At 37.8% G+C, this 15,654-nt stretch overlaps 2 protein-coding genes across 4 annotated transcripts in view; both read left to right on the forward strand.

Moving 5' to 3' along the window:
- LOC133877409 (RNA-dependent RNA polymerase 1-like) overlaps window positions 1–15,654 on the forward strand; it is a 133,074-nt gene that overhangs the window by 103,739 nt on the left and 13,681 nt on the right. Inside the window, exons 1-2 of one of the 3 annotated variants that reach the window (XM_062315705.1) lie at window positions 8,870–9,000; window positions 14,564–15,107. In XM_062315705.1, coding sequence (XP_062171689.1) covers window positions 14,595–15,107 — 513 coding nt within the window. In that variant the 5' untranslated portion in view covers window positions 8,870–9,000; window positions 14,564–14,594. Of the gene's footprint in view, window positions 1–8,869; window positions 9,001–10,147; window positions 10,284–14,563; window positions 15,108–15,654 lie in introns of those variants that run through there. The other 2 variants (XM_062315712.1, XM_062315696.1) reach the window with 2 other exon arrangements.
- On the forward strand, window positions 2,386–7,015 carry LOC133857060 (probable RNA-dependent RNA polymerase 1). Its single transcript, XM_062292202.1, has 4 exons — window positions 2,386–2,424; window positions 3,350–5,199; window positions 5,416–5,566; window positions 5,987–7,015. Exons 1-4 carry the CDS (start codon window positions 2,386–2,388, stop codon window positions 6,806–6,808), a joined length of 2,862 nt encoding a protein of 953 aa, XP_062148186.1. The 3' UTR covers window positions 6,809–7,015.

Genomic DNA, 15,654 nt, shown 5'->3' on the forward strand with positions numbered 1-15,654 from the left:
ATTCTATCACTTTATATATATATATGGAATTAAATAAATAAATAAAAAAAAAAAAAAAAAAAAAAACCCTCACAACTAATAATTGATTTTAAAATAGTTTCATAAATTTTTGAGTGCGTTAAAATAACTATTCAAACTACCAAAATATGCCAAAATTTCACTTTTTTCTATAATATCCTAATCCTCTAAAAAACAAAAATTAAAAATTAATTTAAAAAAATATGTTTAGAAAAAAGAAAGAAAAGAAAGAAAGAAAAAAAAACCAAGTGGATTAATAAAGAAAAATGCAAAATTAGTCTTTGTAATTGGCATAAATTACAAATCGCTCCCTCTGGTATTAAAACTAAATTTAAAGATCTCTGTAGTTGGCTTAATTTACAGATCATTCCCTATAATCAAATTCCGTAAAAAAATTTGATAGATTTCGTTAAACGCCACGTCAACACCAATACGATGGAGACACGTATCAATCATAATAATAAATAAAATATTAAAAATATAAATAAATAAAACTTAAAAAAATATTTTTTCTAAAAAAAAAGAAAATTGAAAAGAAAAAAAGAGGTGGTTGCGGGTTGGGGCTACACGACAGCCACCTCTTTTTTTCTTCTTAATTTATTTTTTAATTTTTTTTTAAAAAAAATTGACAGATTTTGTTAAAAAAAATTTGACAAATTCTATTAGGTTTAACACTAATAAAATGATAACACGTGGCACTCTTAATAAATAAATACAAATATATTAAACTAAAAATATTATTATTATTTTTTAAAAAATAAGATGGCAAAATAAAATGAGCTGTGACTTTGGTGCTATGACATGAGAGATCGAGACTTTGACTGGACCTTTAATTTGCTCGTCAACGACATGAGAGACCGAGACTTTGAGTGAGGAATCTAATATTAAAGAAACACGAATGTCGACAAGAAACGACGTTGTCATTACCTCAACTTATTTCCTCAGTTACTTACCAAAAAAAAAAAAAAAAACTTGTTTCCTCAGTTTTACGAAGCTAGCTGTTGAGTCCAAAAAGTGGAAACCCAAAGATCAAGTTTTGGAATTGTTTAATGATCGACAATCATCTCTCTCTCTCTCTCTCTCTCTCTCTCTCTCTTTGTCTCCCTGCTAGCTCTTGTCTATAAATAGGTTGCTTCTCTCTCACAGTTCTCTCTGTGCTTTGCTTTCAGGTGATCATCGATACTCCTCCTTAATTCTCATTTCATTTCTTTTACTTACACTTGTACTTACGTGCTTTCCCTTTTGTATATATATATAACAGTAAGCTGTTATGGGTTGGAATAACAGTTAGCTTTCATTCAATCATTTCTTGAAGGTGTTAAGGATTTGCAACTACTAGTCGATCTACTACTGAAGATGATCAAAGAAAGTTCTGAAATTCTCGTATAATTATCATGGATATCACAGCGTTACACTTTGGATATCAGATTTCGAAAGAAACTTTTTCTGTGCTCTGGACACAGGAACATGTTTCTGTCAGTTTTGATCTGAATAGGAGAAAGATGTTCTTCTTTCTTTCTTATCTCTCTGAAGAACACAAGCTCGAACTCTCCTCTATGACAGCATTTGGCAGATTAAGCTGCATCGACCGCGTGGCCAAGTTACAATGTTTCTTCTCATCCAGGTTTGTTTGTTGCTTAATTAATTACTAATACCATTTCTATGATTTGCTGTCTTCACGCTAGCTTTCTCTACTTCAAACCATGCATTTTCTTGTTGGGACAAAATTAGATTTTAATTAGCAGATACATTAGTCAGTTTACATTCGATGTTAATGAATTGCAGAATACACCGGGATTGAATTGTGTAAATCTGATCGAGTGTGTTAGGATACTGTTTGTTCTTAGGATACTGAGTGTGTGTAAATCTAGCTGGGCATTATTTTAGATACTATTTTAGGATAATTGGCATTTAGTTTGTAGACTTCTTAATGCTAATTAAAAGCGACAAATGATTAAGACATATATAGGACTTAGAATTAAAACATAACATAACTCTCATATGTTACTTTAATTGAATGAAATGCTTGAAAAATATTTTGAATTACGTTTGGGTGGTCAATGAATTGCAATGACAGTTGGTTGTTTGGGTGTTGAATCCGAATATTATTCGAATTCATTGTGCGAATTACGAGGTTTGATTTCGTGAGACAAAATTTGAAAAATTTTGAAATTTTTTGAAAAAATTAAATTAAATATAATTTGTTTTTAAAAAAAGTTGAATATTATTCAAAACAAACACACCACAAGCTAATCAAGGCAATTATTGTGAATGATTAAAAACTAATATTTATTTAAGGGTTAAATAGGATATTGATAATTGTGGTTTGACTTTTTTTATTTTTTGCTTTGACGGTACTTTTAGACTATGGAAAAAGACGCAGATGATACTTCCATTCAAATTTTCGTAAAAAAATTAATGATAGTCTACGTATTTACTCTCAGGTGTTAACATGTGTCATATCCATTAAAAAATTGAAAATAAAAAATTTAAAAAATTAATAATAATAATAATAATAATAATAAAAAAAAAACTTAAAAAAAAAAAAGAAGGCACCCGAAAGTTCCGAAGAACAGGTTTAAGTAAGCAAAACCTGTTCAGGAAAACACGCACAGCAGCAAATAGGCTTTCTCTGTACGCATCCTTGTTTCAGTGAGAATACAAAGCAAACAAGTAGTACAGCAGGCAGTTCATCCATCAACGATGGGTTAGTGTGGGTTGATCCACTGATGAGCAGTCGTAGAGTCTCTCTTGAATCTTCTTTTTCGTGGGTCAAAAGAGGAAAAAAAAAAAAAAATAGAGGAAACCCCTGAGCACTGTGGCTGTGTGTATTGAATCTTGGAAAAGGTAAGATTTGTTAGAGTATATTTGATTATCCTACCTTTATGGTAATGTAATCTAATCTAATTAAATCATCATCAAATCCCACTTCTCTGCAGATTTTCGTTCTTTTTTTTTTTTTTTTTTTTTTTTTTTTTTTTTTTTTTTTTTTTTTTTTTTTGTGTCTGTGTGTGATTGTTGGTGTTGGTAGACATGTTCATGTAGAGTGAAGCTTTTAGCGTTTAAGTAGCTGCATATATAATAGATATTCATTTCTATAGCTTGTTGGTTTACCAATTTCATTACATACTTGAATAAAATTTCTGTTTTCACATGATCACGTATCTCTACTTGTTCATGATCTCACGTCAACATTGTATAACTTCATTGCTTTGAAATGTTATTGGGAAAGCGTCCTATCTTCTTTTGAATAGGTAGAAATTGCTCTGATTTATGTGACACTGAAATTTTTTATCAGTTTTTCTTAACAAAATCGTTGTTCTATTGCCAGTTACTTGGTGTTCCTAAGATATACAGGGAAGATGTCTCTTGTGCTAATGGTTATCAGTGGCACGGGGAAGTTGATTTCACTCTATCGTGTCGCATTGGCCAATCTTCTGCTCTATGTTTGGAGCTTAAACATGAGGATGAGGGTCACCTCCCAACATTTCTGCCCTACGAAGAAAATGAAGGCCAATTTGTTCTTCAGGAAGGGTCTAATTTCTCCTACAATTTTGGTCTTGTCCCCATTGTGAATCCACCCCCAGGTTTCAACTTGCCATTTAAAATCTTGTTCCAGATTAACTCTTTAGTTCAGAGTGGGTGTCTTCCTGGGCTAGCAATTGATTTCAATTTTTTTCGGTTGGTCGATCCTCAGAGAATAAAACTCGAGTATATAGAGAGTGGCTTGGAAAAGCTGCATCATTTAAAAGACTGCTGCTTTGAGCCTGTAAGGTGGCTTAGTGAGCAGTATAAAAGATACGCCACGGGTAGGCAACTTCCAACACCTCCTGCTATATCTTTAGATGATGGATTGGTATATGTACATAGGGTTCAAATAACTCCATCAAAAATATATTTCCGTGGTCCAGAGGTGAGCCTCTCCAATCGCATCTTACGCAATTATCCTCAAGATATTGATAATTTTCTTCGCGTTTCTTTTGTTGATGAGGACTTGGACAAACTGCACTCAACAGTTTTATCACCTCGAGCATCTTCTGCAAATGAGGACCACAATCGAACTAGCATTTATGAGAGGATACTATCCACTCTAAGAAACGGTATAGTTATTGGTGATAAGAAGTTCGAGTTTCTTGCCTTTTCAAACAGTCAATTGCGCGAAAATTCTCTTTGGATGTTTGCTTCAAGAACTGGTCTTACTGCAGCAGACATCAGGGAGTGGATGGGCGATTTTCGTGCAATAAGGAATGTGGCAAAATATGGTGCCAGACTGGGTCAGTCTTTTAGCTCCTCCAGGGAAACTATGCACGTTGATAGGAATGAAATTGAGATGATTCCTGATGTAGAAGCTAAAAGGCCTCGAACCACATATTGTTTCTCTGATGGTATAGGGAAGATATTTGCAGAATTGGCTCTCGAAGTGGCTTCAAAATGTGGCTGCAGAGGTTCGAATCTATCTGCATTTCAGATTCGATATGGTGGGTTTAAAGGTGTTGTTGCTGTTGATCCAACATCATCGATTAAGCTATCACTGAGAAAAAGCATGTGTAAGTACAATTCACATAACACAACCCTGGATGTTTTGGCATGGAGCAAGTATCATCCTTGTTTTTTTAATCACCAAATTATCACTCTTTTGTCTTACCTCGGAGTTAGTGATCAAGTTTTCGAAAAGAAGCAAAAGGAGACGGTAGATCAACTGAATTCTATATTAACAGATCTGTTGAGCGCACGGGAGGCACTGGAGTTTATGTTCCCAGGAGAGATACCAAACATTCTGAAGGAAATGCTAACTGTTGGTCACAAGCCAGATGAAGAACCATTTCTTTCGATGATGCTACAAGTATTACGTGCATCTACATTGATGGACTTGCGGCAGAGAGCAAGGATATATGTTCCAAATGGAAGATCTATGATGGGATGTCTTGATGAAACCAGGACATTGAAATATGGCCAAGTATTTGTGCAGATTTCTCGTTTTAGTAAGCAGCTCGCTAGCGATCCCTCGCTCAAGTTTAGTGCCAACAGTTCAGACACAAATAATTTTATTTTTGAGGGCAAGGTTGTTGTCACTAAAAACCCCTGTCTATATCCAGGAGATGTGCGTGTTCTAAGGGCTGTTAATGTGCCAGCTTTGCAGCACATGGTGGATTGTGTTGTTTTTCCGCAAAAGGGAAGGAGGTAAGACTGTGATATCCCATAATAGATACTTCTAAAGCATGAAATCCTTTTAATCTGTGCACACACACCCACAAAGACACAAACATACACAGACAGATTGAGTTTACACTTAATCCTAGAGCCCCATAAAATTCAGCATATCCTACAAATATGTATATCATATGATCTATTGCTATGATATTTTGTGTAATCTATATATGTTTGTTATTTAAACAGACCTCACCCAAATGAATGTTCGGGGAGTGATTTGGATGGAGATACACACTTTGTCTGTTGGGACCCTGATCTTATTCCTCGTCAGCAAATTAAACCAATGCATTACAGCCCAGCACAAATTGTGCTAGTTGATCATGATGTTACAATAGAGGTGCTACTCAGTCGCATTTTGATTTGTTCCTCCATATGTTCTTTTTGCCCCCATAATTGATGTACCCATAAAAATGCAATGTAGAAGTAAGGTATGATAGCTCTTCAAAACACAAAAACAGTTTTCACTTTTATGTCACGTCAAAACAATTTTTTCAAACAAAAAACAAAAAAATCCTCGGATATCTACAAATGGATAATGCACTGCATAAATACATAATATGTAAGGCATTCATAAGAAACTTTTTAATCTGTTGGACTCTTGAACTAGGCTTTTGCCCTCATTAAATTTTTAGTAGCCCTTTTTTTTTTTTTTTTTGGTCTTCTAAGATTATCATTTCTCTTTCATATGTATCCATCCCGTTTGCATCAAATTCCTTCTATACCTTGCATAATAAAGAATGTTACTTCTTTGCTACAGGAAGTTCAGGAGTATTTTCCAAAGTTCATGGTCAATGACAATTTAGGAATCATTGCTAATGCCGACAAAGTCTTTGCCGATTGCGAGCCTCTTGGGGCAATGAGTGATAAATGCATTAAGCTTGCAAAGAAACACTCAATTGCTGTTGACTTCCCCAAAAGTAGCGTGGTAGTCGAAATACCATATTGGCTGCGTCCCAAAAAGTATCCAGATTTCATGGAAAAGCTTGATTATATAGACACCTATGAATCACAATCTGCGATCAGAAAGCTTTTTCGACAAGTGAAAGACATTGCATCGTGCACTAGTCCTATAAATCCCTTCGCTCGGGAAGTAGCAAAGCAGTATTATGATCATGATATGAAAGTAGATGGCTTTGAGGAATACATCAGTGATGCCTTCGATTACAAAAGTGAATATGATTCCAAGTTGGGAAATTTAATGGACTATTACGGGATCGAAACAGAAGCCGAAATACTCAATGGCAACATCTTAAAAAGCTCAAATTGTTTCAATAAGAGGAGGGATATGGAAGCAGTTAATTATGCAGTGAAGTCTTTGAGAAAGGAAGCTAGGACCTGGTTCAACAAGGGTTTGATTGACTCAGATTCTGACTCGGATGCTGTAGATGCAAAAGCATCAGCCTGGTATCATGTTACTTATCATTATAGTTATTGGGGTCGCTACAATAAGGGAATGGATGGAGCTCATTTCCTTAGTTTTTCATGGTGCATCAGGGACAAGCTTCTCCAGATCAAGAGGAAGGCTTTACTTCTGTCATCTCTGGAGCATCATTTCAGTCATGGGCTGCATTTGGATTGAGATGTTTAGCATCTCATGTCAAAAACGTTAATTATAGTCTCTGTAACCTAAGTATGTGATCATAGAAACTATTAGATGTTTGCTACTATTTTATATTTGCTTACTGTCATTGGTATATGTTTGTGATCAAACCTATGCTCCAGGCAGATGTTTGGGTCCAGGATAAGTTGTAATTTATGTTGTAAAATAAATGTGTGGTTTGTATCTTGTTATCTTATTCTTTAATGGTATGCCATTTAGATGCTTTTATGACAATTAATCTCTTGGGTTTCTAAGTTTTATTTTTATGGAGACTCTTGGTATATTTCATAGGGATACAATTTCGTTGTCTCTGATTATGCCAAGTATTTCCATCTCTTTCTTTTGAACAAATTCAAAGAAAACGACACATGAAATTATCTTCTTCTGAGACAAATGAAAATCTATAATATGTAGTGTCAGTTTCTTCATCTATGATCTATGATCTATCATCGTACGTTGGTTTGCTGCAACTCCTGGGGTCCTTCAAGATAGGCCACGCTGGCCCTTGTCTAAACTCATACACAGACATGTGCAAATTACTGTCAGTCAAGCCAGGTGATGATATCAGTGCAAAAGAAACAAAGGGGAAAAAAAATACAGTACCGCATTTTTTTATTTTTTTATTTTTATTTTTATTTTTTTTAAGAAAGATGAAACGTATAGTCTTGGAGGAAATTGCTTGGAATACTACGTTTTCTTTAAAAACTCGTGTGATGGTATAGTGAAAAAAATAAAGCACTAAAATTTGACGCAACTTTAAGGGGTAATTACCCTTTATCCCTATTAACTATCGGTCATTGACAAATTGCTACCACGAATTAACACATCAACCAAAAAGAACATTGAACTACCATTTACATATAAAAACTCCCATTTTGTTAGGGAATCTCATTAAATTAGACGAAGTATTCGATTTTTAGACGTTAAATTTTGTTTTAAAGGTAGAAATACCCTCAAATAGTAATTTGATATATATATATATATATATATATATATATATATATATATATATATATATATATTTGACTAACGAATGGGGGTTTTGGTATGCAAATAGTAGTTCAATACTATTTTTTGGTTGATATATTAATTCGTGGTGACATATTGATAATGACCAGTAATTAATGGGAGAAAAAACAATTACTCTAAACTTTAATTATTTAGACTATCTTTTAAATAATGTCGTACCAGCTATAACATGATTGATCAAAAATATCTTTCACTTAATTTGGACCCACGAAGTTAATTGTGGTTTATATTTCAAGTCACCCCATCAAAACAATTTTATAAGATTACATTGCAATTTTTTTAATAGTTTGTCGGAAATATATTGCAAATTACATGCTAATTTGAGAGAGATGGCATATATATATATATATATATATATATATATATATATATATATATCTTTTGTAATTTTTAAGTAATAAATTAATCTCTAAAACAGTTTTGTGTTTTGAGATCACGTAAGATAGCGTGTAGCGGATAGCTCGTTCAAATCCTTCGTCAACAAGTTTTGCTTTTTTGGATCCCCTTCCCCTCTTTTTCTCATTTGTGGGTCCCAAAGGGGGAAAACATTTATGCTCGACCATCGTATGTTTAACTTCCTTAAGGAAGATCAAACAGGGTGACATGTCAATGATCGAATTCTCTAAGCTAACGTGGTCACTTTTCATTGCCCATCACTCGTGTGAAGCGTGATGCCTGTTGTACTGAATTTCTGCTCCTTAATTAAGAACTGTACGGATACTTTGGAAAAGCAAAGACTATAAAAGACAATTCCGCACCTGAGTGAGCGAGAATCCAAAACGGTCAAGCACACAATAAATTCGCTCCAAAGGGGAAAACTCCAGTGAGTAAAGTGACTGTTCGCCTCATTATCCAATGAAATTTCGAAACGTGTCAGCATAACATACGTCTGAGCGTGTTTTAGAACGAAAATCCATTGGCCGTCAGGAGGTCATGGCAACGTCAGCTTCACACGTCAGCCGTAATTGTTTTTAGTCCCGTGATGTAGCAGGGAATAATTACCTTTCTTCAGTCTCCTCAATTTCCTCCTCGGCGAAAAGCAGTTTATGAGACAACATGCTACTACCAAACAACGAAACCAGCCTGAGGAATTGACCGACAAACCGACGCAAGTGAAGGTGAAGGTGAAGGTGAAGGTGAAGGTGAGCGTGTTTGGTGTTTGCGTCTGTGTGTTTTGTTGGCAAGTGAAGGTGATCAAAGTTATAGTATGTACTCTTAACACTCTGATAGCAGGCCGCAGGCCACCACTACAATGGCTAAGAGATTTTTTTGCTTTTTGTTTTTTGTTTTTTTTTTTTTTTTTTTTTTTTTTAATGTTATGTCTGGCTTCACGCTTAGTCCTAAACCTCTTTCTTTATATAACTTTTGTGATAATCGGTTGAAACTAGGCTACAGAAAGTGGGTAATGATTTGGTTGGTTTATTTTGGAGCTGAGATCAATATGCAAACCATAGTTAATTCAATATTCTTGTCCGAGATCTCAACACACTTTTGCAGTAAAATTAATTTGCATTTCTGAAGTAGCATGTGTTGAGGAAAATAAGGAAAGCCTTCCATCGAATGCTAGCTCCAACAATTCACTCCAAGAATGGTAACCAACCAGCCCACCTGCAACCAGAAGAGGATCCCCCAAATCACTCATGTTTTCACGCTACTACTATCAGTAGCCCTCTCACAGCCACAACTGCATCTGGTGCATGCCGCCTATTCTTCCGGATTCCTTCTGCCCATGTTTCCTGCTGACTCCTCCTCAATCGCAGCACACAGTCAAAGCCTCCTTGTTTTCCTCATAGTTTTCTGTTATGTATTTTTATATGTAGAATTTGTCTTTTCTTTCTCTTATAACTCTCATCAGCTTGTTGGCTATAAATATACGATCCTTCTCTGTTTTTGGTAAGTTAACCAAAACAGAGCTTCTCCTAAATCTTTCAATATGTTTGCTTTGGTAAGAGTTTTTCTTCAAATAGGGATGGAGGGAGTGGCAACGGCAGGGATTCCTAACTACACACTTGCGATGAACCGTACAAGGGTTCATTGTGCTTTGAGTCGATTCGAGATGGGTCAAGGGCCTTAGGGCCCCTTTGTCAGGGTAAGCCCAATGTGGCTGGCCCAACTCGGCCTTAGGTAAATTGGTCCAACTCTTGCCCCCAAATTCTCATGCTCGATTCGTGGCTTGATCTGAGCCATAGGATTCCAATCGATTCGTAGCCTTATCACGATCTTAATTTTCTCTTCTTCTGAAGCGACCTCTCGGATTGGCTTGAGACACATGTCGAAAGCTGCAAGGCGCGATCAAAGTTTGAGGGCAATGACGGCTGGATCAAAACTCGAGGGCTGGCAACACATTTGGATTTGTTGTGTCTATTTTGGAGACTGTCGAGTTGAGGAGATCGCTGTATGGCTTGGAATAATCTCTGGGACAGTGGTACAAGCGTTTTGTGTATTATGGGCAATTTTCATATGGTTCTTTTGTTTATTTGTTGCTCTACGTGGGTGACATGCTTATTGCTGCTAAAAGCTTGTTTGAGGTTGATAGATTAAAATCTCTTTTGGGTGATGAGTTTGAAATGAAGGATTTGGGTGGTGCGAAGAAAATCCTTGGGTTAATGAGTACTCCGTATGACGCACATTTCAGACTCTCAGCAGTGTTAGCACCATAGAGCGAGGAGGGAGGGCGTTCCATGTAGCATGTACCTTACTCTAGTGTAGTTGGTTGCTGCACTCATCTAGATATTTCACAGACAGTCAGTATTAGTCATTGCAAGGTTTATTGGTAGGCAATGAAATGGATTCTTCGTTATTTACAGGCTCGTTACAATCGGTCAGGACTTCCATCGAATGGGCTTGGAGATAGAGGCGCAGCTGACAAGCTATTGTGACCAATGCGAAGGCCAATTCTCCATCTCCGATTATCTCTCTTCGGCCTCCCGAAGGACCCGACTGGTATAGTAGATCGGTTGTTGAATTCTGTCCTCTTCCTGTATTGAGGCTGAGCTGATTGTGGTGGGTGACACTGTAAGGTACAAATATAGTGGTTCTCTGAATTTGGTTTGGCTGAGCAAGGGTGGATTGTCGAGGTAATTTTTCAGCTCTTGAAAGACATTCTTGCACTGCTTGGCCCACTCGAAAGCTTTTCGTAACACCTTGAAAAGGGGCAGGCTCATGTTCGTCGACTAGAAATGAACCGGAAAAAGGCCAGGCACTTGTTCGTCTACCGGTAAAAACGACACGAACTTGTCTGTCGATCAGGAAGCCTTCCTTAACACCTTGAAAAAGGGCAAGCGTTCTTGTACTCCTTAGTCCACACAACTACTTTGCCGGTTAGTTGTTGTAACTCCACGTTCGGCGGTGGTTGCCTTTCCAATATGGCCTTTATCTTTTCTAGGTTTGTGTCGATTCCTCGTTGGGAGACCATAAAGCCGAGAGTGTGTCCATGAAACTGAGCAACTCGTGCTCATACATCCTTATTTGATTGTAGCCTGAGAATGAGGCCATTAAACTGCGTAGCCTGTGCCTAGCAATGAAATCCACTAGAAGGTCAATTTGAGGGAGAAGGAAACTGCCTTTGGGGTATGTCTTGTTGAGGTCGGTGAAGTCGATGCACATCCTGCGTTTTCTGTTTGCTTTCATGACCATGACAACATTGGAGAGCCACTCGGGGAACTGCACCTCTTTTATAAATTTGGCTTGCATGAGCTTCTCTTCTTCTTTGGTGACCGCCTGATTGTGCTCGGGTGCAAAACTTCTCATTTTTTTGTTTGATTTCCTTGACAGTCGGGTTTGTGTTAATCGATGGACTATAACTCAGAATCAATGCCCGACATATCCTCAGGTACCCACGCGAACACATCTTTGTTCTTGCGGAGGAAAGCAATCAACTGTTGCACCAATGGCCACCTTCTTATCTGCTTGAGGGGGCTCCTTCCTTTCCCTATCTGAGTGGCTAGTGTTGTCCTGTTGACTCTTTTCAATAAAGACCTTTATCGTATCCTCAGCATTCATGAACTCTTTTGCCTTGTCTATGAATTGTTGGAGGGTAGAGGGGGGATCCTTTGGGTAAGCTCCTCTATGAATGGGCTCCTCGACCAAATTCCCCTAAGAAGTGTGGTGAAGACAACGCTCTCATCATGGTCATTGACCGAGAACTTCTCTTTGTTGAACCTAGCCATGAAGTCGTTGAGGGTCTCGGTCTTACCCGTTTTAGGAGGTAAGCCGCAGGCCTCCTCCAGTTTCTATCCTCAATGAATTGTGTAAGGAACAACTTGCACTGATCCTTGAAAGAGTCCACAGAGTTGGACGATAGATTCCCAAACCATCGTCGGGCAAGCCCTTTCAAGGTGGTTGGTAAGGCTCGACACATAATCTCGTCGGGGACCCCAGGAGGACTATGCAAGCCTTGTAAATCTCAATATGGTCCAAGGGATCCTTAGCACTATCATACGTCTCCGTTTGAGGCACTCTAAAGTTTGTGGGGAGGGGGAGGGGAGAACACCATGACCCTAGCTGTAAAGGGAATACATGTCCCCTCCAGGAGGCTCTTAACTATGGAAGCACGATTGCCATTGGCAATTATAACAGATCCGTAGAATTGGGCTTGTAAGTTGATGCGAGCATCAACTCGACTCCTTGCTTCAAGTTGGTCTGTGTGCTCAGCATGTTCAGCCTTCAAGCCTTGTAGGTGGGACGGAGGGTGACCCTTCTCCACTCTGTACCACTTTCATGGTCTCCGCTTTTTGCTTCTCCTTCTCCGTAGGGCGGGGCCTACTGCACGCTATTGTGGACTAAGGAAGGGTTGTGCTGCTGGAACCATTATATCTCATGGTTCTGCTGAACAATGAGATCCATATTCTCAGTGAGGCACAACAATTATGTCATGAGTGCTGCGAACCTCTGGTTCTGGCGGTTCGATGAGGGTTTGGTTTTCTGCAGGTGTTGGCATTGTCCATCCGCACACTTGTCGATCGAGTATTCGACATGGGTCTTTTGTCTAGGGGATTTGCAAGCCTTTCGGGTTCTCACAAACGGCGCCAAACTATAAGTACAGTTGACCTTATGCCGCTAAATCAAACGAGGGCACCTGCAAGAAGGACAAAAAATTGAGCAACAGAGGCTTGCCGAGTGTGTCAACGGGGGGAACCTCTGATTGCTAAGTCAGTAGGGGGCTCTAAATATGGGAGGAAAGCAAGATGTGAGAATAAAGGGAAAACTTAGAGCATACCGACTACAGTGGCCATCCTTTTATAGAGGTGGGGGTCTTTGTACAACCATTTGGGACGTGGTGTTCCCTTGGTTGGGGAACATGCTGTCAATATGGATACCCTTCCAAGGGTGCGTGGACATGGGTAGTGGCTAGTTGATATTCCCTTCTGCAGGTAGTTGTTAGATTTGTCCCATAGTAGGCCGTTATGGTGACATGGAAGTGGTAGGTATTCCCTGCTACACACCTACGATGAACGGTTAGAGGGGTCATTGGGCTCTGATTCGATTTGGGATGGGTTAGGGTCCTTTAGGCCCTTTGTTAGGGTAAGCACAATGTGGCCTGTGGATTTAGGGCTCCTCGGTAGAGGGGATCCATTGATCGGAATTGAGCCTCCTTTTGGGGGGGCCCAACTAGTCACGATGGCTAAATGGGCTCTTGATAAATTGTTCCACCACATTGTATCCCTTCGCATTTAACAAACACATGTTTTATTTAATAACCATTAAAAGAGTTGGGAGAAATTCTATGAAAAAAGCATGCACTTCCCACATTCTATTAAAATAAAACATGTGTTTCTTATATGCTAAGGGATTAGTTGGCAAGGTTTTTTCTTTTTTTTTTGAAGAATTCAAATCAATGAAACCAAATTTTTGTGGTTGCTTATTATTCAATTTTTGTTTTTGTATGTTTGATTGTTGAGATGACTAGGCGTGATACGGTAAAAATGACAGGACTAGTAGGCGAGGTTGCAGCTTGTATGAAACAAGCAGGTGATGAACACAAATGAAGATATGGACTAAGATTGGGAATCAGTTTTGCAAGGACAATAGAGTGATGGATTTTATTATGATAGTTACATGCTTAGGCAAACCTTGTTCTCTGACTACATATGATGGGAGATTGTGCTTCCCTCGATAGATGTACTGCTTTGGAAGTTCATAGACATGTTTAAATTCTGCCATCGTAGGATCCATTCCATAGAATGTAGTAGAAACACTTGGTTTCTGGATAAGAACTGTCTTTAATTACCTTTCTGGAATCCGTAGAGACTTTCTTGGTTTTTTTTTTTTTTTTTTTAATATATGTTATTTTAATGTGTGAACCTCTATTTATGTCCCACTATGCAAATTCACTTTTTAAATGATTGAAGTTTAAACATCTTCAAAATTTTCAACCTTAAAACAAATTATTTAGACGATATACATATCACAAAGGTGGCTCTTGCACCCCCATAAATTGGCTGTGTTGTTTAGCTATAGGACTAACAGACTAACATTTGAGAAGTGGGTGTTCAGCTCCAAGATATTAATGTTATATATAATATTGTAGATCTCTTACCTTTGGTCAAATATTTATTTTGTTGGCAGTTTCTGTTAAAAATTTGCATAGATTTGTTAATTCTCTTCATAAAAATTGTGACTTGTAGCTTTTCCTAATTTACAATATATTATAGGCGTGCTAGATTAAAATCTTATGTATTTTCAATGACTGGCTTGTTATTGCAGAAAAGAGTCCAGGTATATTCAGTTGGATTGGATGGGTAAGACGATTCAATTGTCTGGATTCCCTTCTAGTGTGACTGCTGCAGAAGTTAAGGCATATCTGGAGCAACGTACAGGTGCAGGAACTGTGTATGCTATTAAGGTTAGGAATACAAATGGGGGTCCAAGAGCATATGCTATCATTCAATTCACCACCACCAGCGAGGCTGAGTATGTTATCTCCTTGGCTAATGAACGCCTATATTATGGGCGCTCTTATCTGAAGGCACGGCAAATGGAACATGATATTGTACCAAGGCCAAGAACCTTTCTGCATAACATAGAAAACATTACTTTGCATTTTGGCTGTCAGATCTCGGATGAGAAATTTTTAATCCTGTGGAAAGCGGTGAATGTTTCTGTGAATTTTGGGAGTGGAATGCGAAAATTACATTTTTCTCTGTCCCATAATTATGTGGAGTACAGGCTTGAGCTTTCCTATGAGAATGTTTGGCAAATTGAGTTACATCGCCCGCGCAATCAAACTGCAAAGTATCTTCTAATTCAGGTTGCTCATTCTACTTCTGATTAATCCCAAAATTTCATGGTTATCTTCTCTTTACAGCATCAGTAGCTAGATAACAATAGTATTCTTCTTAAAGCATTGTATTGTCTATTTCATAGATTCAAAAAATTGCATGTTTTACACTTTGAATTACCCCTCTTGCATGTGATATTTTTGGTGTTTTAATACTTTAAATAGATTGAGAAGCATCACAGCAACCTAACAAAGTTATGGGAACTGGAGATATTTGTTGGCGGGTTCTTGTTTCATGAAAGGATTCCAGTGGTGTGTGTGACTAATTTTTCAGATTCATGCTTGATAGTTTAAGTCTGCTCTGCTACTTGTTTAATTTCCATATCTCTTCGGTTTAACCATGAACAAGAAAGTGATTTTGGTGTGTCTTGAGTTATTATAGCTTGTAATCCAGATAAACCCTGAATTAGATTGGTCTTGTAAGTTTTATCAATGGGTTATTTGGGTTATTTGTACATTGAATCAAAGTCCTTTGAGTTACAATTGGGAGTAGGGAATGGGGGCTTTCGTCTTGCCG

Source organism: Alnus glutinosa, chromosome 1 (genome assembly GCF_958979055.1).
Source record: "Alnus glutinosa chromosome 1, dhAlnGlut1.1, whole genome shotgun sequence".
NCBI classification, from domain to species: domain Eukaryota; kingdom Viridiplantae; phylum Streptophyta; class Magnoliopsida; order Fagales; family Betulaceae; genus Alnus; species Alnus glutinosa.

Excerpts from the sequence above, each read along its gene's own strand:
- LOC133857060 (XM_062292202.1), top strand. The coding sequence starts at position 2,386 with ATGGAAAAAGACGCAGATGATACTTCCATTCAAATTTTC. Across the intron at positions 5,200-5,415 it reads TTTCCGCAAAAGGGAAGGAG|ACCTCACCCAAATGAATGTT; the intron begins GTAAGACTGTGA and ends TTATTTAAACAG. Across the intron at positions 5,567-5,986 it reads ATCATGATGTTACAATAGAG|GAAGTTCAGGAGTATTTTCC; the intron begins GTGCTACTCAGT and ends TCTTTGCTACAG.